General features: G+C 59.7%; 1 protein-coding gene across 3 annotated transcripts; it reads left to right on the plus strand.

The window, feature by feature from the left end:
* The first annotated feature begins 771 nt into the window (after window positions 1-771).
* MMP15 (matrix metallopeptidase 15) lies at window positions 772-21868 on the plus strand. Of its 3 annotated transcripts, none has more exons than XM_032613274.1 (10): window positions 772-792; window positions 12157-12307; window positions 12977-13101; window positions 14879-15186; window positions 15523-15684; window positions 16619-16872; window positions 17235-17373; window positions 18387-18537; window positions 18670-18785; window positions 19876-21868. In XM_032613274.1, exons 2-10 carry the CDS (start codon window positions 12173-12175, stop codon window positions 20340-20342), a joined length of 1857 nt encoding a protein of 618 aa, XP_032469165.1. In that variant the 5' UTR covers window positions 772-792; window positions 12157-12172; the 3' UTR covers window positions 20343-21868. The 3 variants fall into 3 exon arrangements, with proteins under 3 accessions (XP_032469165.1, XP_032469166.1, XP_032469164.1); XM_032613275.1 differs by lacking the exon at window positions 772-792 and adding an exon at window positions 887-1625 and having other exon boundaries at window positions 12157-12311; window positions 12976-13101; XM_032613273.1 differs by lacking the exon at window positions 772-792 and adding an exon at window positions 1492-1625.
* Window positions 21869-22246: the final 378 nt, after the last annotated feature.

The raw sequence follows: 22246 nt of genomic DNA on the forward strand, positions 1-22246 counted from the left end.
GATGCGCAGCCTCTGTGGACCTTAGACACAGGCCTCCCACCTCAAGCCTTCAGCATCCAAACCGACCGGATCTCAAGCCGCTCTTGGAATAGAATTAAACTAGCACTTTAAGCTCCGCTCTGCGGGGAGTTTTGCCCACCCGCCCAGCACCCTGTGGGGCTACATTGTCACATTTCATTTGCACGAAATAGTGTTCTTTGCTCGGACACCTAATGTGCTAGGCCAGCAGCCAGAAGTATATCTAACCCCCCACCCCAGCCCTTTGCCCTGCGTTCCAGATAAGGACTTGGAGGCTCAGAAAAGTTAAGTAACTTGCCCACCTCCATACAGCAAGTATGTGGCAACCCAGGACTGCAACCGCGTCTCTGTCGCTTGGCACTGCCCATCCAAGGTACCCAACGCTTCACTTGGCAACTGAGAAAAGTCCTGAAGGGCCAAAGACACCCTGAGGCTTTTGAAAAGAGACCTCAGGCCAACAAATCTCTAGATTTTTATCTTTTTTTTTCTTTTTTTTAGCCTAAGACCAGACACTTGGGTCTCTCCTCGGCTCTCCCTGCTCACCGCTGCCTCAGTATCCCCACCCACCCACTAGGCGGGAGAAAGAGGCGTCTTCATTCCTTTTTGCCCCTCCCTCTGTGGGGCGGGCCTCTTGGGGGTTAACCCAGCTCCCCAAAAGCAAGGAGGGGAGTGACGGGGGCGGACTGGGGAGGATTCCCGCCGTCTGGGAAGATTAAAAGGGTCGCCTGTTCGGCTCCACCGCCGGCACCTGCTACCAAGAAGCCTCTGGCTGAGGTACCGCCCCCGGACCCCGCCTGGGTCCGCCCGCCACGAGAGCACTGGCCCTTTAAGAGCGGCGGTAGTGCATCGCGGGGAGGAGGGCCGGGAGCGCTCGGGGTTGTGCGGAATTCGCCGGGAACGTCTGGCGCCGGCTCTCTGGCTCGCTCACTCGCTCCGACCGGCTCCCTGCGCCTCATCCCTGGGCTGCGCGGGGACCCGGGCCCGGTCGGGCGCGGGGCGAGCAGGATCCACGGGCGGGAGGCGCGCGCTCTGGGCAGCGCCTGGCCCCGGACATGGACAGAAGGAGCTGGGCGCGCAGGGGGCGCCGCGGGACCGGGCGGCCGGAGCGCTGAGCCAGACAAAGGCTCAGGAGTTGCGCTTGCTCTCGAGAGCCGGGCCGCGGGCGCCGAGGCTGCAGGACCCCGCGGCGGGCGGCTCCGGCCCGCCCTCTCCCCCGTGGGCAGGCTCCGCGCGCCCGGCCCTGCCCGGCCCGCTTTTCCTCGGGCGTGGGAATTTACCGAGGAAACCTAAGCGGCTCCGCGGTGGCCGGGACCGGGAGGTCTGCCTCGCGCCCGCCGGGCGGGGAGCCAGGGAGCGTCGCAAGTTTCCGAGCCGCGTGCGTGGACCCGGCGAGCGGGCGAGCCGCGCGTGCAGCAGCGCCCCGGACCAGGCCGGTCGCCGGAAGCATGGGCAGCGACCGGAGCGCGCCCGGACGGCCGGGCTGGGCGGGCAGTCTCCTTAGCGGCCGGGAGGCGGCTGCGCGGCCGCGACTGCTGCCGCTGCTGCTGGTGCTTCTGGGCTGCCTGGGCCGCGGCGCAGCGGCGGAGGACGCAGAAGTCAATGCCGAGGTAAGGACCCTCGCCCAGTCCCTTTGCCACGGCTTGGAGGACTTGGGGCTGGGGGACTTGGGGTGGGAAGGAAGCCACGCCCGCACCCTGAAGCGTGGAGAGGAAGGGCGCGGAGATGAACCCCAGTCCCGGAGTTGGGGGCGGGGAAGAAAGGGGACCCGGCAAGCTGCCCCTCCCCAGCTAGCCCTTGGTGGTGCACCTCTTCCCAAACCCTGGAGGGCGTAGGGCTTGCGCCCGCTCTCTACCCCTACAGCCCCGCCCTGGGCACTGATCCTTCCCAGCCCGCGTCCCGGGAGCCGCTTCTGCCGCCCCCAGCCCTTGCTCCTCTCCTTCCCTCCCTACCGGACTCCTGATTCCTCGAGAGCTCTGCGGACGCACGGTGACGTTCTTTGCGAATGGAAGGGGGCTGCTCTGTGTGTGTGTGTGGGGGGGTCTTGGGCACAGCAGGCAGCGCTCCCGCCTAGATAGACTCTAGTTTGGGTGCCACTGAGCCTCGCGCGGCGGGCTGGGATAGGGGGAGGGGGTGCGAACCTCTGAGGTAGCCCATTCGGGTTGAGGGGGCGCTTTGGCGACTTTCTCAGACTCTTGCGCGCAAGCCGCGCCACGGCCAGATGGCATCTAAGAGGGAGACCCGGTCTCACCCGGCGCTTCCTCCACCAGCGACCCTACGCCAAGGCCCGGGCCGAAGAGGGTGGACCCCGAACATTTTTTCACCAGGAGCCCGGCAGACGTCCCTACCAGGGCCCATCTCTGGAGCGGTCCCGTGGGTGATTAGGCGCCGCCTCCTGGCGCAGAGCTGCGTCCAGCCAGCGCCCCCGGCTCCATGGGGTCGCCGAGCGCCGTCCTCCGGATTAGGGACAGTGAGGGCACTAGCTCCGTTGACCCAGAGCAAAAGCGTACACGTTCTTTCCCGACTTCTAAGACCCTGCTCCCCGCCCAGGAGAAGGGGAGAGGTTTGGCATGATGGGGAGACACCCCCCTCAGCGCCTCCCCGGTAGGCTCGGGGGCCTCGGTGCCCTTGTGCCGGCCTGGAGCCTCCTGCCGTCCGGGCTGCTGCCCTGAGTGCCGTTTCTATTTGCAGCCAGGCCGGTGCTCCCTCCCAGCTCTCAGCGGCTTCCCCACCTCCCCGGCTGCCTGGGAGATTTTTCCGATGGAAGCCTGCCCTTCCCCGCCCTACTTTAATAAAAGCACTGAGGAAGGGCAGGGAATTCCTCCCAGCTCAAGTTACACCTCCCAGCCAGTTCCCCACCTGCTCTGCCCTCCCTCTTCGGCCCGGCCAGGGAAAGCTACAGGGAGCCAGGCCCTGGCAGGAGGCAGAGTGGGACCCCAGGCCATCCCCAGTCCAGCTCCACCACCCCACCCCCGATTCACACAGGCAGGCAGGCAGGCAGGGGCTTACTGGGAACCCCTGCTGGTGGGGATTGCCCCTCAGCCTGCATCCAGGTACTAGGCAGAGAGTGCTGTTTGGGCCCACCTGCCACTCTCTGGAGTTGAATACCAAAGAATTGCAAGTCATAGACCCACCCCCGAGGAGTTTATAATCTATACTTAGAAACGGCATCTCCACACAGAAAGCAATTGCAGACCAAACTGGAATTTGGTAGCCAGGCATTGTGATATGGCATTTTAGATGGCCAGGAGCTGGGGCACTGGGACCTGTGGTCTGAGGGCCTTCGTTCTCTCTTTCCTTTGCTTCTGCTTCTCCATCACCTCCTCCTCTCCCAGCTGTGGGAGTACCCAAAGCCCAGGGCCTGCACTGGGCCACAGACCATGGCCCTATGCCTGTGTGGCACTGACTAGGGATTCTGTGACTGACCTGCAGCCCCCCCCCCTCGGGAGAAACTTGGGTTGGGCTATTGTGGGAAGAAATTCTGGAAAGTACAGGGCACCCTTGAGTGCTGGAAGCCAAGGTAGATGCAGGATTAGAGACCGGTGGGCTATCCCAGAGCCTAGAGTTGGCTTTGGAGTACAGGCTGTTCCATGGAGTCCCATCAAGTCTGGGGGGATCTGGGCCTAAAGAGTCAAATGGCTTCAGCAGCCAGCGCATTTGCCCGGAGGCTGTGAAAACTGTCCCCAGGTCCATGCTAACCAAGAACCAGCATCAGAGATTCCTGGGCCTGGCTGCACCCTGTTGCTAGAGGCTCTGTCCCTTGGAGAAGGGTTTTGGTCCTTGACCACAGCTCCAGACCTCCAGCCAGGTCAATGGCTGGGACTGTCTCTGAGCAGCTTAGAAACTGAGGCAAGGCCAGCCCCTCTCCCTCTCTCTCCCTCCCAGGGCAGAAACCAGAGGCATCTCATCAGACTAAGGAATCAGACGTGTGCTAGGAGCCAGTAGACACCGGCAGCCTGCCAGGCCTCAGCCTGGAGAAGGCTGTCTTCCTTGGGGAAGCCACCACTGAGCTACTCTGCCCTGTCCCACTCCCTCCCTTGGCTGTCAGGTCCCAGTCTCCAGTCATTCTGGCCCACATAGACCCAGGCCCCACCTGACTGAGGTGCCAGCTGTAGCTCCTGGCCTCCCTGACCTGGGAGTCCAGGCCCTCCTTCAGATTTCTGTCTTGCTCTTTCTGGCTGTAGCGCATACTCCACTTAAGTGCCTTTGATTTTTCACCAGAGAAGCTTTGGCTCTCCCCACCTCCCCCTACCCCCCAGACAGACCTCTAGGCCCTCAGCCCAGCCACGCCTCCGCATGGAGGTGACTCAGGCCGCTAGAGTTCAAAGGTGTGGTGCCACTGCCACTAAAACATGGACACACCCACCTCCTTGCCCCTACCTGGCAGCTTAGCAGGAGAGCAAAAAAAGGGGTAGGAGTCAACTGGAATTCTGCTTTTGACCTTCAGGTCTGACTGTGGCGCCGCAGCCCCAGGCTTCCTGTGCTCCAGTCTCTGCCCGCGCCTTCATGCTGGCCGCTGGGGCCCCACCGTGTGCTCCTGTTAGTACCCTTTCCTAACTGGAGCAGAAGCAGCAGGGGCCCCCGTGCCCACCTGCGAAGAGAAGGGGTTAATGTGAGGACTTGTCTTTGGGAACTTATAGAAGCTGAATCTTCTCGCCTTCTTTCTCCCTCTCTGCTTTTTAATCTGTTCTCCTCTTATCACTAACAAGCTACTGCTCTCCATACTTTATTTCAAAACCCAGAGAGAACTGGGCTGACTGGTGCTGCCAGGCACTCGGGATCTGACTGGGCTGTGCCCTTCATGCCCAGCCCTTTGCCGGAGCCCTGTGTTAGGTCTGCCCTGGGGTCCAGTCAGTCAGCTTCCTCCTTGCAGAGAACAGCCCAGTGTGTTCTCCATGTGTGTGCATCACCTGGCCTGCCTATTCTGACCCCTGGACTCAAGACGCCTTCCTTTGCCCCACCTCAAGGAGGATGGAGAGGAAGCAACCTAGAAACACACCCAGACCCCCCTTAGAAGACTTCCTGCAAATCCCTCCAAATACTACCCATGTTCTCTGATGCCAATTCAGAATAGCAATGCTGCCTGGCAAGGAAAATCCTCTCCCTGCCAAGCACTTGGTTCTGGTCACTCCTCTATGCCCCCTTTGTTGCTTGGTCCAGATGCCTCTTGCCATCGACGCCTCTGCCCAGCTGGAAGTTTGACTTCTGCCTGAGGCCAGCTTGAGGTGGTTGTAGTGGTGGCCACTGCTTCCCACCTCCAATTAAAGTTGGTGCTGTAGGCCTTTGGGAGGTGATTAGGTCATGAGGGCAGAGCCCTCGTGAGTGGGATTAGTGCTCTTATAAGAACTGCCTGAGAGGACTTCCCTGGTGGTGCGGTGGTTGAGAATCCGCCTGCCAATGCAGGGGACACAGGTTCGAGCCCTGGTCCGGGAGGATCCCACATGCTGCAGAGCAACTAGGCCTGTGTGCCACAACTACTGAGCCTGAGATCTAGAGCCCGTGAGCCACAACTACTGAGTCTGCGTGCCACAACTACTGGAGTCCGTGCTCCGCAGTGCGTGGGGACCGCCGCGGTGAGACGCCCGCACACTGCAACAAAGAGGGGCCTCCGCTCACGGCAACTAGGGAGAGCCCGTGTGCAGCAATGTGGAACCCAACGCAACCAAAAGTAAATTAAATAAATAAAATTAAAAAAAAAAAGATAATTAAAACTTCCTGAGAAAGCTCCCTTGCCCCTTCCACCATGTGGGGGCACAGCAAAAAGTTAGCAGCCAGGAAGAGAGCCCTCACCAAACCAGACCATGTTGTCGCCCTGATCTTGAACTTCTTGCCTCCAAAACTGTGAGAAATAAATATTGTTATGAGCCACCCAGCTCATGGTATTTTCGTTATAGCAGCCAGGGTGGATTAAGGCAGTTGGCATCTTCAGTATCGTCCCAACATTCATGTAGTTCACACAGCTGACCACTCGGGCAGGGGTCAAGCCCCATGGCCAGCTCTGCCCTGGGCGTGGAGATGTGTTCTGTGAGTCAGCAGAAGCAGAGAGGGCTTGGGGGCTCTCTACTTAGATCCTTCTCCAGCTCAAAGAGGGCCCAGGGAGGAGTCCACAGATGAATGTGAGGACCTGGGACCCTGCAGGTAGCTGAACACTCCAGGCCTGAGGCACACAGTAGGTGCCTTCTGACTGGACAAGCCCCCTGAGTTAGAGTTCATATGAGGCCGTTCCCCAGAAGAACAGTGGTTCTGGGGATGCCTGAGCCCTTTAGGGGAGGTAGTACAGATTTTGCAGCCCCGGGCAGGTACAGCAGAGATGTATGAGATGGTCCTGGATTAGAGAGACAAAGAGGGATGCCTCTTAACCAGATCCCATTTCCCTTGTGGGAATAGCAGGAAATGAGCAAAAAGACCCAACTCAACCTCCAGTATCTGGACAGACAGATGGGGACCTGAATCCCAGCCATCAGCCAGCCCTCAAAAGATGCCCCACAGCCACAGAGCCTGGAGGTCAGGGTCTGGAACTGCTCTCTAGGATTTGCCCTTAGCCCTGGACACCACCTGGTCCTCCCAGAAGCAGCTTCTCCCACCCACCAGAGGGGTGGGAGCCCAGCTTCGTGTCCACCACACATGGGCCTGGCGCCTGGTACATAGGAAGCGCTTACAAAATGGTGACAAAATACAGTGACCATGAGAAGCACGTGGCATTTGCTGTTGTGGGCAAGTCACTGACCCCATCTGAGCCTCAGTTTCTCATTTGTCTACAAAATGAGACTAGTAATAGTATCTACTGGATGGAGTTACTGGGGAAATTCAGTGCGTTTATGTGTAAAATGCCAAATGCTATGTACGGTGCCCCTCACGTGGGGCCCATGGAGGAGCAAGTGTTATTTTTGAGCACCTTCAACATACTTGGTGCTATCCTGGTTAGGGCCTAGGGGTGTTTTGTAAGCATTTTCACATTTAATCCTGTATTAACTGTAAGTTTAGGTGCAGTCATGACCCCATTGTCCAGAAGAGGAAGCTGAGACCTTGAGGTGAGAGACATTACCCGATTCCCCAGCCTGGGTGGTGGCAGAGAAGCCTGAGCTCCCAGCCCCCAAGCTGGGTTAAAGGCTACAGGTCAGAGCCCAGGGTGTCATCCTTTGGAAGTGCCGCCAGGCAGGAGCCTGCTGCGCCTGAGCCAGGTGGGAAGGAGGGTGTGGAGGTAGAGCCAGGGCCCGCCCCCAAGCGAGTGAGCCTGGAGCCCTACCCTGCCTGTCCAGCCACCCAGGCTCTGCCTGGAAAGCAGCCCATGTAAGAGACAACACCTACAGGGGGTTTCCAGGTGATGGCCCCAGGCCTGGCCCTCGGCCAGCCCGAAACCACTAGCAAACAGGACCCTTTTCCCCACCCCTGCCCGTCCACTGGCCGAAGGACCGGGCTGCTTTTCCCTCCGGGTTAAGGAGTGCGGGGCAGGCTGGGAGGCCACAGGGTAAAGAAGTGGCGTCCACTTCCTTCCTGCTTCCTTGGCTGGATGTCCCCCACCCGGCCTGCTCTCCCCACCACCCAGAGCCCCTTCCCCACCTGCAACTTTCCCATCTTGGGGGGGTGGGTTAGATTTGAGCCCCAAATGAGCAAGTGTGTTCTTCCAGAACTGCTTAAATATGGACTATGCTGTCTCTAAAGGGAGTAAATGATCCACTAAGGACAGGGTGGGCTGGCTTGGCGCCCCCTTTCTTCCCTGGCCTCAGACTAGTTATGCCGTCTGCGGGCACAGTGAGGACCTCAGGACACCACGAAAGGTCTGCGTCCGTCGCTGGCGCGCCTGACAAGACGCCTTTTGTGCCTGTCTGGGCAGCCCTGCTAGGGTCTGCTTGGCCTGCAGAGAGAGCCGTGGGTGAGGGAAGCAAAGCAGAGCCAGGAGAGATTTTTCTTATCGCACAGGGTCTGATAAGGCCGGGTGGGAGGCGGCTTGGTTTGTCTGAGCCCCAAGGAGCTGGATGCGTCTGCAGCAGCACGCTCACCCTGCCCCCACCGCTGCTTAATGCACAGTATTGATCGGGCAGCTCCTTCCCCGACACGCCAGCCCCGTGGGGAGGGCCTGCCTCGGGGTTGTCTCGGCAGTCCTGAGGGGCAGCCCTGCTGACGTGGCCCAGCGCCCAGACCCAGCCGGAGATGTGGAGTGTGGGGAGGGCTGGGCGCCCTCCCCCAGTGCCGTGCTGGGCGCTGTTCCCGAGAAGGGCCAGAGCCCAGTGTCCCCTGCCTCAGGCCCAGAGGAGCTGCTGCTGCTTCACAAACAGCCTGGTCCAATAGCACTGCTTATGGGCTCCGGTTCTAGCCATAGACCAGCTGCGAGACCCTGGGTGGGCCCCTCACCCTCTCTGAAACTTGCTCTCTGTGTAATGGGGATGGGGTACTTGTGAGCATTGAATGGGGTGACAAGAGTGGACAGGGGTGACAAGAGTGGACAGTCTGGCCTCCAGCAGATTCTCAGCCCCTGGCTGCTGCATTCATGTCCTCTCCTAGGGGCCAGGGGGCCAGGAATTCCCCCTCAGACTCTTGATGGCTCTACATCTCTTTGCCTGGGGCCAACCACTCACCTGAAGCCTCTACACACACTTATGGGATGGGGTCTGGAGCTTGAGAAAGAAATGGCTGAAAGAACCAGGGTGGGTGGGGTCTCCTGCAGCGGCCTCCCTCCCTGGGCTGCAGGCAGGAGGGGGCCTCGTGGCCCAGAGCTCTCTCTGCAGAACCCTTACCTGCCTCCCACTGGACAGTGGTCCTCATGGAGGAGGGCCCACCACTCTGCTGCTTACTGACCTCCCTGAGCCTCAGTTTCCCCAGCTGAGCAACAGAGCTTCACTGCTTGGCTCACCCCACCTGTGAGACTCGAGGTGACTGGACAGAAAAGGAGACACCATATGGAAGGGACAGCCTTTACCGGTAGGAGCAGCAGGGGCTTGAGCACAGCCCCTCCCCGACTGTGAGACCAGGGGTCAGTCATGACCTTGGGAATTGCTTCCCGCTTTTGTCCCACAGCCGCAGAGCCCCTCAGGAGGCTGGAGTTAGGGCAGCACCTGCCATGCACCTGTGCCCCCCATGGTCTTTCCCCTCCACCCCCAGGGCTTGTCGAACTTAGCAAAGCAGTAAGGTGATGAGAAACTTCTCCTGGACACCGGGGGAAGGAAAAGCCCCAGCCCTGCGGGCAGTGTAGACTGACTGGCACGTTGCCCGTCAGGCGGACTCAGTCAGCTCCTTGTCTTCCGGGGCCTCAGCTGCTCTGGGCCAAGGCTGTATTTCAGCTTAGCCCACTCATGTCACCAGTCCTTAGCCTCAGCTTTTTACCCAGCAGTGGCCGAGAGACATTTGTCATCAGGAAGCCTTGGCTGATACCGAGATGGAAGCTTCTGGCTTCCCTGGGACTCAGAGGGTGTTTGTCTGTGTGAATGAGGGTCCACAGGCACCCTCGGGCCTTTCCCGTCAGCCCCCTGAGCTGTGCCCAGTATTGAAGGGGCCCCTCTGCCCCATCCCCCACCAGGCTCTGGAGCTCTTCACTGCAGACAGGCCCAGCTCCCTCCCCTCCCCAGGGCCCCAGCCTGAGCCTCCCCCGCCCTGCCCTCCTCCTGTCACTCGCCACACTGCTAATCAGTCCCCTTGGTGGCCTGTGATTGCGCTCCCCAAGATATTTTTACCTTATGCAAATAGGTGATATAGAGGTGCCCTCATCTGTCAGCAGCAGCCCCAGTTCTCCGCCCACCTCCAGCTGGATTCCTTTCACTGATAGAGCTGGCCGAGCATCACAGCCTCGCCTTCTAGATCTTTCCAGGCTTCTTCAGGCAAACCGTGTCCATTAAAGGTGGTGGACATCCCCCTTTACAGACACACAGGAGCCTCAGGAAAGGTTTCCATGCTTGGGAAGAATGGGAGGGCGCCCATAACACTGCCAGTGTCTGGTGGAACTGAAGGAAGGGGGCCCTGGGCAGGAGGGGTGAGGGGGGTCCATGGGGGATGCCACAGGGTGCTCCTGCCTCCCCCAGCTGCCCTGCCCCCACCCAAGCCTGCCTTGTCGGAGCCTGGATCCTTCAACCCTGTCGACCGACACAACAGGCTGCCACTCTAGGAACAACCAGGCAGTGCCCCTGCCCCCACCAGCCTCTGTCATTAATACCGTGTTGACTGAGCACTTTCCCCTGCCCAGCACAGTGCCAAGGGCTCCTGTGGACTTGCCCATTTCATCTTCACAGAAATCCATGAGATGAGGCAGGTCTTGATTCAACCCCCTTTTACGGACTGAGGCACAGCGAGCAAAGTGGCTGGGCCAGGATCTGTACCCAGAGCCGTGGTCGTTTCTCAACTCGGTGTCTGCTGCGTTGTCCTGCGAGGCCTCGAAGTTGTGGCTGGGCATCCTCAGGTTCTGGCAGTCTCCCCGCGCTGCCCTCGTTGGCTCAGCCTCTGCTCCCTCCAGCAGCAGCCTGGGCGGTGCTGAGCCGGGCTGTGTGGGCAACCCATCCATACCAGGGGCCTGGGCAGGTGCCAAGGCTGGGCTGGCGAGTGGCACTGAGGGAAGCCAGTACCTTTGGATCTGGATGGGACCCTGGTGGCAGACAGATGTGAGCGTGGCCCAGGCCAGCTGACACATGGCTGTCAGCCCAGAGCAACTACCATGTCCAGCTGCCATCCTGCCCCGTGGGCCCTTGATGTGCAGCCCTCACCTTCCAGAGTGTCTCAGAGAGCAGGCCTTTAGGTCCCCTCACTCTGGGGGTTTACAGAGACCAAAGATAGACAAGGAAGGGTTCAAAGGACATGCTTCCATGTAGCCCAGGCCCACAGCAGTCCCTGGCCTCTGCTCACCAGCCTCCCACAGTGGTCACCATGTTCTCGTGGCCTTGGGGGCACCAGGTGGGCAGGGCAGAGTTCCCTTCCTTACCACCACTCAGCTTGGCTCACTGGGGATCCCGTCCACCGGTTTTGACTGCAGTGGTCCTGTCTGCTCACAGACTTGCCAGCGTGAATTCCTCACTCTGCGTGTGCACCGGGTCTCCCCAAGGAGATCATAAACCCCTGGAGGTCAGGACACTTCAGCCGCCTCCTGCACGGCCTCCAGCACAGACAGGGTGCTCAGAAACACTTGGCAGGCTGGCTGGCTGGGTGGGCCGACACACAGACAGATGGGGGTAGATGGATGAAAAGACTTGCCCAGCAAGTCTTGAAGGGGACGGGCACCCCCACTGTGTCCCAGCTGCTTTCCCCAGGTCCATTTCTCTCACCCCACTCCCTGACAACCCCATGGCTCCCATTTTGCACACGAGGACACTCGGGCCCGGAGAGAAGAGAGTTTGTGGCAGAGCAGAGACTGGACTTCAGGCCTCCTGTCCCACCCTCCTGGGCCTGGGTGGGCAGCCTGAACCCACCTGCTTTCCCTCTGGAAGGTTCAGGGTCTGTTGGGGAGCAGCACCAAGGGGCGGGTTTTCCTACTTGGTGAGAATTCAAGAGCTTCTGAACCCTGTAGGGTCCCCAGTGGTCTGCCTGGAATGGTAGAAGGCCCCACCCTGGAGGGGCCGGCACAGTAATAAGGACGGCAACTGTGGACTGTCCTCAGAGACACAGCTTCTGTCCTAATGGAGGAAGGCAAATAATAAACACCTAAGTGAAACATACAGGGTGTCAGATGGTGACAAGTGCAGGGAAGCAGGAGAGGGAGTACAGGGTACAGCGGATGGGTGTCTTTTTTACATTTGTCAGAGAACACTCCTCCAATAAGGTGATGAAGCAGAGATCTGAAGAGAATGAGGGCATGAGCCATGCAGATTTCTGTGGGGAGAACACTCCAGGCAGCAAAAAGAGCAAGTGCAAAGGCCCTGAGGCCTCACAGGTAGTCCCTGTGAGAATTGGCTTTTCCTCTGAGATGGGAAGTCTTTGGAGGGTTCTAGACAGAAGACTGACCAGACCTGACTTGTAAAGGCCTTTTGTTCCGGCTTTTGTGTGAGAACAGACCGTAGGAAGTGGAAGCACGGAGAGCGTACAGAAGCTCACATGGTCACCTGGAGGGAGGTGGTGACGGGAGGTGATGGTGGTGGAGGTGAGAGGTGGTGGGATGCAGGCCATGCATGTTTGGAGGTAGCGGTGCCAGAACCTGCTGACCAGGTCATGGCCTCTCCTTTGCAGAACTGGCTGCGGCTCTATGGCTACCTGCCCCAGCCCAGCCGCCACATGTCCACCATGCGCTCCGCCCAGATCCTGGCCTCGGCCCTCGCCGAGATGCAGCGCTTCTACGGGATCCCCATCACGGGTGTGCTGGACGAAGAGGACCAAGGCGGTGAGTCCCTCGGTCGGGCCATTCCCAGACCCCACTGGCACCTGCCCTCCTTCTGGCCTGCTCTGATGAAGGCTTGGCATGTGGAGTTTCCAGAAAAGAGTGGCCTAGATAAGAGATGGCATATGGCTTGATCCTCCGTGCTAGCTCTGATTGGTTGGGAATGGCTGCCTGCTGCCTAGTGTTGAAAAAGCTCCTGAGGCCAAAGCCCAGTTCAGCAGCAAGGAGCATAGGATTGATTAGTGATGTCTGCCACAGGCATGGGAATGGGGAGGTGCAGCACACATGCACACATGTGGTTGCCCAGCTAGGCCTTGCTCTGAATCTGGCAGAGGTGATGTGACCCAAAGCCACATCCTTGATGAGCACGCACAGAGCATAAGGTATCAGGGATAAGAAGCCTCAGGGTAACTCTCCTCCCATTCCTGGGTGATAGTGCTGAAAAGGGGCTCACCTTTGCAGAGCCACTGCTGGGCACCCAGTCTTCCAGTACAAGGTCACTGTACCGTTTTCCTGATGAGGAGCTCGAAGCTGAGAGAGTCCCTCACCCCCTCCACACCCATATAAGGGGCAGCTGGAGGCCAGTCGGGGGAGGGTGGGAGACGGTGGACTGCCTGGAAGAGGCAGAGCCCAGCAGGCAGGCGTGTTGAGGGGAGGCTCTGTGCACCTAGGTGGATGAAGCGGCCCCGCTGTGGAGTACCAGACCAGTTCGGGGTACGCGTGAAAGCCAATCTGCGGCGGCGGAAGCGCTACGCCCTCACCGGGAGGAAGTGGAACAACCACCACCTGACCTTCAGGTAGGGACCCTGGCTGCCCAGGGTGGCGTCCCCCAGGGTACCCTCCAGAAGCAGCTGGCCCCTCTCTGCCTGGCCTGAGGCCTCAGGCTTCCCAGTGGGCTCCTCCGGAAGGCTTCCTTTCCCAGCAGCCCACTGCAGGGTGTCCGGCCTAGCCGTCCAATCTTGCCAATCCCGCTCCCATACTGATTAGATCGGTTACCCCACTCACCCACCCATCCCAGGCAGTCTCCCTCCAGAGAAGGGCAGGACCTTTGAACTGCTTCTGCTCTGTCCTCCTTCCCTCCATCCCCTGACCCGCCAGCAACGTAGGGCTGGCCTCACCTGCCCAGATGGGCTCCTGCACCAGTGCAAACTGGGGGCTTCAGGCGTCTGAAGGGTAAGGGAGGACTGGGATGCCTGAATCCAGGCAGATGCAAGCAGGCAAGCAGCAAGTCACCTGCGCAGACCCTGGTTCAAGCACCCTCCTCCTTTCCACTGAGTCCTTTGGCAAGAAACTCCCCTGAGCCTTGAGCTCTGTGGCAGGCCCCAAGGGTTCCCCGCTCCTGTTCCAATCCAGCCATGACCCCACCCGCAGCTCCATCTCCTGAGGAAGAGCAGCCCACAGGGTCACATAGACCCAGGCTGCCAGAGTGAATTCATGATCCATGAGTTGATTCGTGATCTTTGAGGGAGATCTGTCCAGCACATGGACTCTTAATCTGCTTTATGTGGGAGGTAACAGGCTTCATCATGCTGTGTGTGTGTGTGTGTGTCTGTGTGTCTGTGTGTCTGTGTGTGTGTGTGTGATGCTTGTTAATGTTTAACATTTACATGTTCTCAGAATAAAATTATGTAAGAAAGAAAAAATCAGAATATGTACCCTTTATAGGCATCAGTTTTGTTTGGGTCAAGTGTGAGGCAGAGTTGCCTTTAGTCTATACTCTTCAAGGCAGTGGAAATCTAGAAGGACAGATACTTATTATTAGGGGCTGGTCTATTTGTTTAATATTTATCTGCAAGAATGATAGAATTGTTTTTAGGAGAATATGGCTAGTAGGGTAAAATATAAAGGGAGAAAGAGCTCTTTTAGGATTATACATAGATTTAACCTACTAAATTGCAGAACACTGGTAGTAGAGAAACAGCATGGCATGTTGGAAAGAGGTATGTTCTGGAAGCCAGCAGTCCTGAGTTTGAACAGGCTTTTATCATGTGCAGGCTCATATATGCCCATGTTCTACCTGAGTTCAGTCATTTAATCCTCCCAGGCACTCCATGATGAAAGCGCTGCCCTCCTTTTCCCACTTTACAGGTGATGAAACTAAAATTCAGCGAGACTAAGTCACTTGCCCAAGGTCACACAGAAAATGTTAGAGCCAAGCCTTGAACTCAGGTCACCCTGACCCTGGAGCCCAACATTCAGAACCTCTTGGCCTGTGTTTCCCAAACCTCAGCCATTTGCATCCCACTTTCTAGGTCTTTCTCTTGGCTATGTGTCACCTATACTTTTAATTACTTAATGTTTTTCTTTCTTAAAATAAGCTTATTTGGCACATTGCAACCTTATTCAGTGATCTCCTAATGAATTCCTTGGCTTCACGTTAGTTCTTTTTTTTTTTTTAAATTCATGTCAAAGTAAACTAACAGTTGATATTGATGAGCATTGTCCATGAACCAGCTCAGATCTTATCCCCTTTCCTTCAGACCATGTGTCCCCGCCCCCGGCCCAGTGAGTGCTAGCAGTGGACAGCAGCCCCAGGCCCTGTGTTCACTCACACTTCTCTCTGCCCACCTGCAGCATCCAGAACTACACGGAGAAGCTGGGCTGGTACCACTCGCTGGAGGCGGTGCGTTGGGCCTTCCGCGTGTGGGAGCAGGCCACACCCCTGGTCTTCCAGGAGGTACCCTATGAGGACATCCGGCTGCGGAGGCAGAAGGAGGCTGACATCATGGTACTCTTTGCCTCTGGCTTCCACGGCGACAGCTCACCCTTTGACGGCACAGGTGGCTTTCTGGCCCACGCCTATTTCCCTGGCCCTGGTCTGGGCGGGGACACCCATTTCGATGCAGATGAGCCCTGGACCTTCTCCAGCACTGACCTGCATGGTGAGAACAGCTGATCAGGGTGACAACAGGGGAGGTGAGCTGGAGCCTCAGGGCTCAGAGGAGAGAGCATCCCCTGTGCAGTCCTCGGGAGCAGTGACGCTTGGTCTCAGTCTCCTGCCCATCATCTCAAAGGGGGGGTGGTAGGGAAGGGAAGGGATCATCGTACCCATTTTCCAGATGGGGAAGCTAGAGGCCCAGAAGTCAGAGCAGTTTAGCTTCTTCTAAGAGTAAAGCATGGCCAGGCTCTCTGGCCCCCTCAGCCCACCCCAGCCCTGTCTGGGGTGTCCAGGTCCTGGGCCAGGTCAGAGCTGACTGTGCTGCCTGACCCCACTACAGGAAACAGTCTCTTCCTGGTAGCAGTGCATGAGCTGGGCCATGCCCTGGGGCTGGAGCACTCAAGCAACCCCAGCGCCATCATGGCACCATTCTACCAGTGGATGGACATTGACAACTTCCAGCTGCCCGAGGACGACCTCCGGGGCATCCAGCAGCTGTACGGTGAGCAGGCGGCATGGGTGTGGCCGTGGTCTCTGCACGCTGCTCTCAACTCCCAGCCCTATGAGGCGTAGGTACTACTGCTACCCCCATTTTGTAGACGAGGAAACTGAGGCCCAGAGAGGATTAGTGGTTGTCCACATCATTCAGTGAGTAAATGGTGGTGCTAGAAATCAAACCCAGGGCTGGCCAACTCCAGGACCTGGCCCTCCCTCAAGGCCCTCACCCAGAGCTTTCATGATGGCCCCAGGGCCCCTCACTGCCCCCCTTTCCTCCTCAGCCTGAGTGATATTCTTATTAGACCGAAGGTGTCCCTGGGGTCTCAGGACCCCATTCCTACCACTGTCACTCCCAGCCCGTGCCTGTCCCAGGCTCTTCACTGAGTGTTGGTGGTTTATCACTTCCCAGTGCCTTTGAGGCAGGTGGCATCCCTGCCACCCCACTGCAACCAGGCCCCAGCAGAGAAGGCCTCCAGCGGGGAGGTGTCCTGGGGGCCAGTTCGGTGGGTCAGGGCCACACTCAGTGCCCACCCTCAGCCCTCACTGTGTTCCTGGCCACCTGGGAACCAAGTTCTTCCCTCTGCTTGTGTCCACTGTTTCCTGGAGCCTCCACTGGAGCAGGCTGGCATCCTGAGGGGAACATCACCGAGGGGGGTGGAGCCAGCGGCAGCCTCAGGGGCGCAGTGACCCAAGCCCAGTGTGGGGAGGTCAAGGAAGGGGCTGTGTGGAGGAGGATGGAGGTCCTCCCAGGGCTGATGGCCGTGCGGGGGAGGGGTCTGCTGTGGCCAGATAGGGCCTTTTGCCTGGGTGGGCTGCCCATGGAGCACAGGTCTCCCCAGGCTAGGGACCCCAGGCTCCCAGGGCTCTAAGTAGGAGACCCTGGCATCCTGGCTGAGTTCCAGGGCTACCCCCTCACTTCCCCCTGCCACCCTCCGCAGGCACCCCAGATGGCCAGCCACAGCCCACCCGGCCTCTTCCCACTGTGACCCCCCGGCGGCCAGGCCGGCCAGACCACCGGCCCCCCAGACCCCCTCAGCTACCTCCCCCAGGCGGGAAGCCGGAGCAGCCCCCAAAGCCAGGCCCCCCAGCCCAGCCTCGAGCCACGGAGCGGCCCGACCAGTATGGCCCCAACATCTGCGACGGGGACTTTGACACAGTGGCCGTGCTGCGTGGGGAGATGTTCGTGTTCAAGGTCTGGCCCTGCCTGTGCCTCCCTAGCCCCTTGGCCCAGGCTCAGAGCAGAGAGCACCCTCCCACTTCTCCCCCAGACCCTTGCCCCGCCTCCACCCCCCGCTTCACTGAGCAGCCCCTGGGGAGCCATCAGACCCTAGACCAAGAAGAAACCAGCCTGAGGGACAAGAGAATTGCCCGGGATCGTACAATAAGCCTAGGACTCCACACCCCACCCCGGCTCTCTCCCTGGTGCCACCCTGGCTTCCTAAGCCACCTCCCCCTGGACTCTCCCTGACCGGGGAAGGGGTGGGTCGAGGAGGGCCTCCCCCCAGGCCAAGGCAGCAAGCCTGCCATGCTCGCTCACACCCATGCCCTCCCCAGGGCCGCTGGTTCTGGCGGGTCCGGCACAACCGGGTCCTGGACAACTACCCCATGCCCATCGGGCACTTCTGGCGTGGTCTGCCCAGTGACATCAGTGCTGCCTACGAGCGCCAAGATGGGCGTTTTGTCTTTTTCAAAGGTGAGCTGGGGCAGGTAGGAGGGAGGGGACTGGGCGGCCTTCCTGCCCTTACCTCTGGCCTGACCTCTGACCCAGCCGGGACTGAGGGAGGAGGAGAGGGAAGGACCGTGCACATCTCGTCTTGTTGCCCACTGTGGGCTTACTCGGGGGAGACGAGTCCTTCTGGCAGCAAGGCAGGGGTTGGGGACGTAGACAGAGACCAAAGGACTGGGCGGCAGAGGCTGCTCTGATTGGAGGCAAGTGTCCACCTTCTGCAGCACAGGGCCTCTGCCCCATCGCCCTCCGTCCTTGCATCCTGTGCCCCTTCCTTGCCCCTTCCTCATAAGAATGGGTCCCCGAGCCCACTCTGGGGCAGGATTCCTGAGTCTGTCTGTGGAGACAATGGAGCTCCCTCCCCTCAGCCCTCCCTCTGGAGCCTGCCTTCCTGGGGAGGGCCTCGAGGGCAGCACCCCTGATGGATCAGCTGTGTCCCCAGCCCCACTGGCCCGAGCCTCAACCAGGCAGGAACTCCCCGAGGACAGGGCTGGGTCCACACTAAAAGTAAGGAGCCCTGGGCCATGCACTGGGGTGCCCCAGAGATGCAGCCCCCAGACCCAGAGGCCAAGCAGGGCTCCCCCTCTTTCCTCTCTCTGTATAAGAACTGTGTGGGGGGTGGATGTTCAAGTGGGAATGGAGGCCGTATACAGTGCGACTGTGTGTGGTGTGTGTACAGGTGTGACCTGGCAATGTGTGTGTGTGTAAATGGGTGTGTCGCAGGTGTCCATGAGTGTCTACTGTGTGTGATGCGAGGGTGAGTTGTGCTGTATGTTGTCATGGGTGTGTAGGTGTCAGTGCCTGTCCTGTGTACGAGGATGTGTGTGTGTGTGTGTGTGTGTGTGTGTGTGTGTGTGTGTGGTGAGCGTGGTAATGGATGTGAACAGATTTGGGAGCCCAGAATATCCCTCCCGGTGCCCCATTCCTGCACACCCCCCACTGGCCCCAGGCCTGTCCTCACCCCCACGCCCCTCCCACAGGTGGCCGCTACTGGCTCTTCCGAGAAGCGAACCTGGAGCCTGGCTACCCACAGCCACTGACCAGCTACGGCCTGGGTATCCCCTACGACCGCATAGACACAGCCATCTGGTGGGAGCCCACAGGTCACACCTTCTTCTTCCAAGAGGACAGGTGAGCACCCCTCGAAAGGGAAAAGGCCCGCACTGGGCCCCCACCTTCAGGCCTGCCCAGAAAGAACCCATGGCCCGTGCGGACCGGGCTCCAGGCCCCAGCTGGCCCGCAGCCCGGTGCTTTTGGTCACAGGTATTGGCGTTTCAATGAGGACACGCAGCGTGGAGACCCCGGCTATCCCAAGCCCATCAGCGTGTGGCAGGGGATCCCCACCTCCCCTAAAGGGGCCTTCCTGAGCAACGATGCAGGTACCAGGGCCAGCCCCCTCCCAGTCTACCCAGCACTCACCCTCCCCCCTCCTCCATACACAGAGAACAGGGCTTGCCTGAGGTCACCAGCATCGAGATGGAATGCATGGGGGACACAGCTGTGCCAGGCTACCATTTACCCCATTTACAGAGGCCAAAGAGAGCTTGCGTAAAGGGCCCCAAATCCCGCAGTGAGGAAGTTACGGAGTCCAGCCAGACCTGCCTGTGTCCAGAGCTGGTGCTCAGAGCTGCCCCGATCCCCACAGAGCCTTGAGCCTGGCGGGGGTGGGCGGTGAGCTTGGCTCAGAGCGACGGGAGCGGGAGTCCTCCCGGGGTGCCCCCTTACCCGCTTGGCAGGGAAGCATGATCTCTGTCGTTATAACTGAGCAACAGGGAGCTGTGGCTTTTATTTCTCCAGCAGGGTCTCTGGTGAGTTTAAGAAAACCCATCAGCCCTGGTTCTCAGCCTCTGGGTTCTCGGCCTCAGGGGAGACCCGGCTGGCTTTGCTAATGCTCGGGTGGGTCACACAGCTGCCGTGCGTGTCACACGGCTTCCATGCGTGTCACACGGCTTCCATGCGTGATGGTTTCACTCTGCAGCTGCTCTGACCTCCTTGTGCTCAGCTGAGTATAGACGCACCTGGTAGTTCAAACCTGGCCCTTCCTGGAGTTAAAGGGATGTGGGTGGAGTGCCCAAGACCAGAGATCTGGTCCGAGGCGGCATCAGTCCCCTCTCCAGGTCTGATGCAGGCTGACTGTGTGGCCTTGAGCAAGACACTGGCCTCTCTGGTGCCGGGAGAAGCCAGGCCTGGGTCCCCTGACTGTAGCCCACAACCCAGCAGGCTACCGGACCCTTCTGTGCGCTGCCCTAGTCAATGTCAGCCCAGCCGGGAAGCACAGGATTCTAGTCGTGCCCCTGACCTAAACCCTGTTCTTCTCTGAGCATGGTCTGGCTCCTATAAGTTGGTAAGCAAGTGAGAAGGATGGTGTTTTAAAGCTGGGGCCCCTTCAGCTCGCCCTGGTCGTCTTCGAGGTCTCTGGCCGGTGGGTGGGCCCGGCCTGACACCTCTCCGGTCTGCTTGCCCTCGCAGCCTACACCTACTTCTACAAGGGCACCAAATACTGGAAGTTTGACAATGAGCGCCTGCGAATGGAGCCCGGCTACCCCAAGTCCATCCTGCGGGACTTCATGGGCTGCCAAGAGCACGTGGAGCCGGGGCCCCGATGGCCTGACGTGGCCCGTCCGCCCTTCAACCCTGATGGGGGTCCAGAGCCCGGGGCGGGCGGTGACAGTGAGGAGGGCAACGAGGGCCACAAGGCGGGCCCCGGCGGCAAAGAGGGGGACTTTGGGGAGGGGACGGGCGAGGACGGGGGCAGCCGCGTGGTGGTGCGGATGGAGGAGGTCACTCGGACGGTGAACATGGTGCTGGTGCTGGTGCCGCCGGTGCTGCTGCTGCTTTGCATCCTGGGCCTCACCTACGCGCTGGTGCAGATGCAGCGCAAGGGCGCGCCCCGCATGCTCCTCTACTGCAAGCGCTCCCTGCAGGAGTGGGTCTGACCCTCCGCACCAGCCCGTCCTGCTCCTCACGGTGCTAAGGGGCCGGGCTGGCCGCGCCTGTGGTTCTGAGACAGCTCCTGGGGCCTTTCATCCAGAGCCTTCAGTGGTTCCCTCAGCCCCTGGGTGGGGGCCCTCCAGGCCCTCTAACATCCCTGCCAGGCCTGCCCCCTTGTTTATTTATGCCCAGGTATCTTTTTTTTTTTTTTTTTTTTTGCACACTAATTGAGCATTTCTTCCTACTTTCCTGACCAGGGCGGTCCCTCAGGGCAGGGGGTTAGAGTTTTCTAAATGTAGTTCTGCACCAGACAGGGAATTAGGCTCCCACCCACTCTGGCTTAGCCAGAGGAGCAGAGGGTCAGAAGGCCTGGCTGGAAGAGTGGCCAAAGGACTGCTGGGCTGTGCTTCAGCCTGAGCACCAGGGCCAGAACCGAGGGCTCTTCTGGCTTTGGAGCTTGGTGGGGCCTAACTGGTCTCCAGCCCTCTGAGTCTCTGTGGTCTTAGAAAGAGCTTTCACCCGGTGGCAGCCCCAGGCCAGAGGGGGCAGAGGGTGAGGTGGCCCGCTGATTGAGTCCTGTTGAGGTCTGGTTCCTTCCCACCCACCTCTGACAACTCCATCAGCCTGGTTCCCTGTGCCTAAGAACCTACCCTGCCCCTGGCCAGCACAGGGCCAACAGCCCCCAGCTCCCCTGGACCCCTTGAGCCCACACCCCCTTCCCTCTCTGGAGAAGGGGCCCTGGGCCTGCCTTACCAAGGACCAAAGGGGGTCTGCCGAGGCCCCTTCCCCAAGGGTAGCACCAGCCTCGGCCCCAGGCTGGGTCTCCACCCCCGCCCACTTTCTCCTCTCTGAGCCGTGACCCGACTGGGCTCTTTCCGTGAGCCTCCTCCCTCCCTCTGTCACCCACACCACCATCCTCAGAAGTCTCAGAACCCCAGCAGCCTCAGGCTCAGCTGCCAGTGTCCTGGCTCTCCCAGGGAGAGACGGGCGGATGGGTGCCCAGGCTGGCACGGTAGGTGTCCACAGACACGTGCCCACCAGCCTGGGGGTGTTCCTCCCTGCCAGCTCCCTGTCCCCCAGCGGCACTGGTAGGGAGAGGCCAGCAGCTCATCCCCTCACACAGGCTGTGGGACAGGGCTGTGGAGCCCCCAGAAGAGCCCACTAGTGGTAGCCTGGAGATCCTCCCCGTCCTGGGCTCAGCCCTGAGCGTGGAGATGATTCCTCCCTCTTTTCCTTCCCAAAGTAAGCAGGAGGCGAGGCTGCTGTGGGAAATGGTACTGTACAGCCGGCTCTGTCCCCTCTGCTTCCCTGCAGCCCTGAGCAAGCAGGTCTGCCGCCCAGAATCCCTGAGGCCCCTGTGGGGAGGGGCTCCTCATGGGCTGGCCCCAGTGCAGGTCCAGCAGCTTCCTCCCCGCTCCATCCTCAGAACCACCGGTGAGCCAGCCAAGGGGGGTGGGGAGGGAGAGGGTCAGTGTCCACCCCCATACGTTTCTTTCTGTAAATAATCTGCACTGATTAAATCCTACGGCCGGCGAGTGTGCCTCCTTTGTAAGAGGCCTTGGGCTGGAGCTTACAGCTGGAGGGGCTGCAGGTGACTAGGGTGGGGAGGGCGTGGTCCAGGCTGGGATTAGGGGACTTGCCCCCCACCACGCCAAAGAGACCTCGTTCACAGTTCTGCGGGGGCTCCTTCCCGATGGCCCTGGAAGGGGCAGATCTCGGGTAGAGTGGGAGGCGGCTGCCCTCAATAGACCAGAGGAGGGTGAGGCAGGGGACCAGGGGTGGCCCTGCTGGGGTCAGGCAGAGAAGGGGTGGGGAACTTACTGGCCATTCCTTCATGGTGAGAAAGGGCACCCAGCTTCCTGCACACCCTGCACATCTAGGAAGGGTGGGATAACCAGTCCAGGCCACC

Source organism: Phocoena sinus, chromosome 19 (assembly GCF_008692025.1).
Source record: "Phocoena sinus isolate mPhoSin1 chromosome 19, mPhoSin1.pri, whole genome shotgun sequence".
Lineage (NCBI taxonomy): Eukaryota > Metazoa > Chordata > Mammalia > Artiodactyla > Phocoenidae > Phocoena > Phocoena sinus.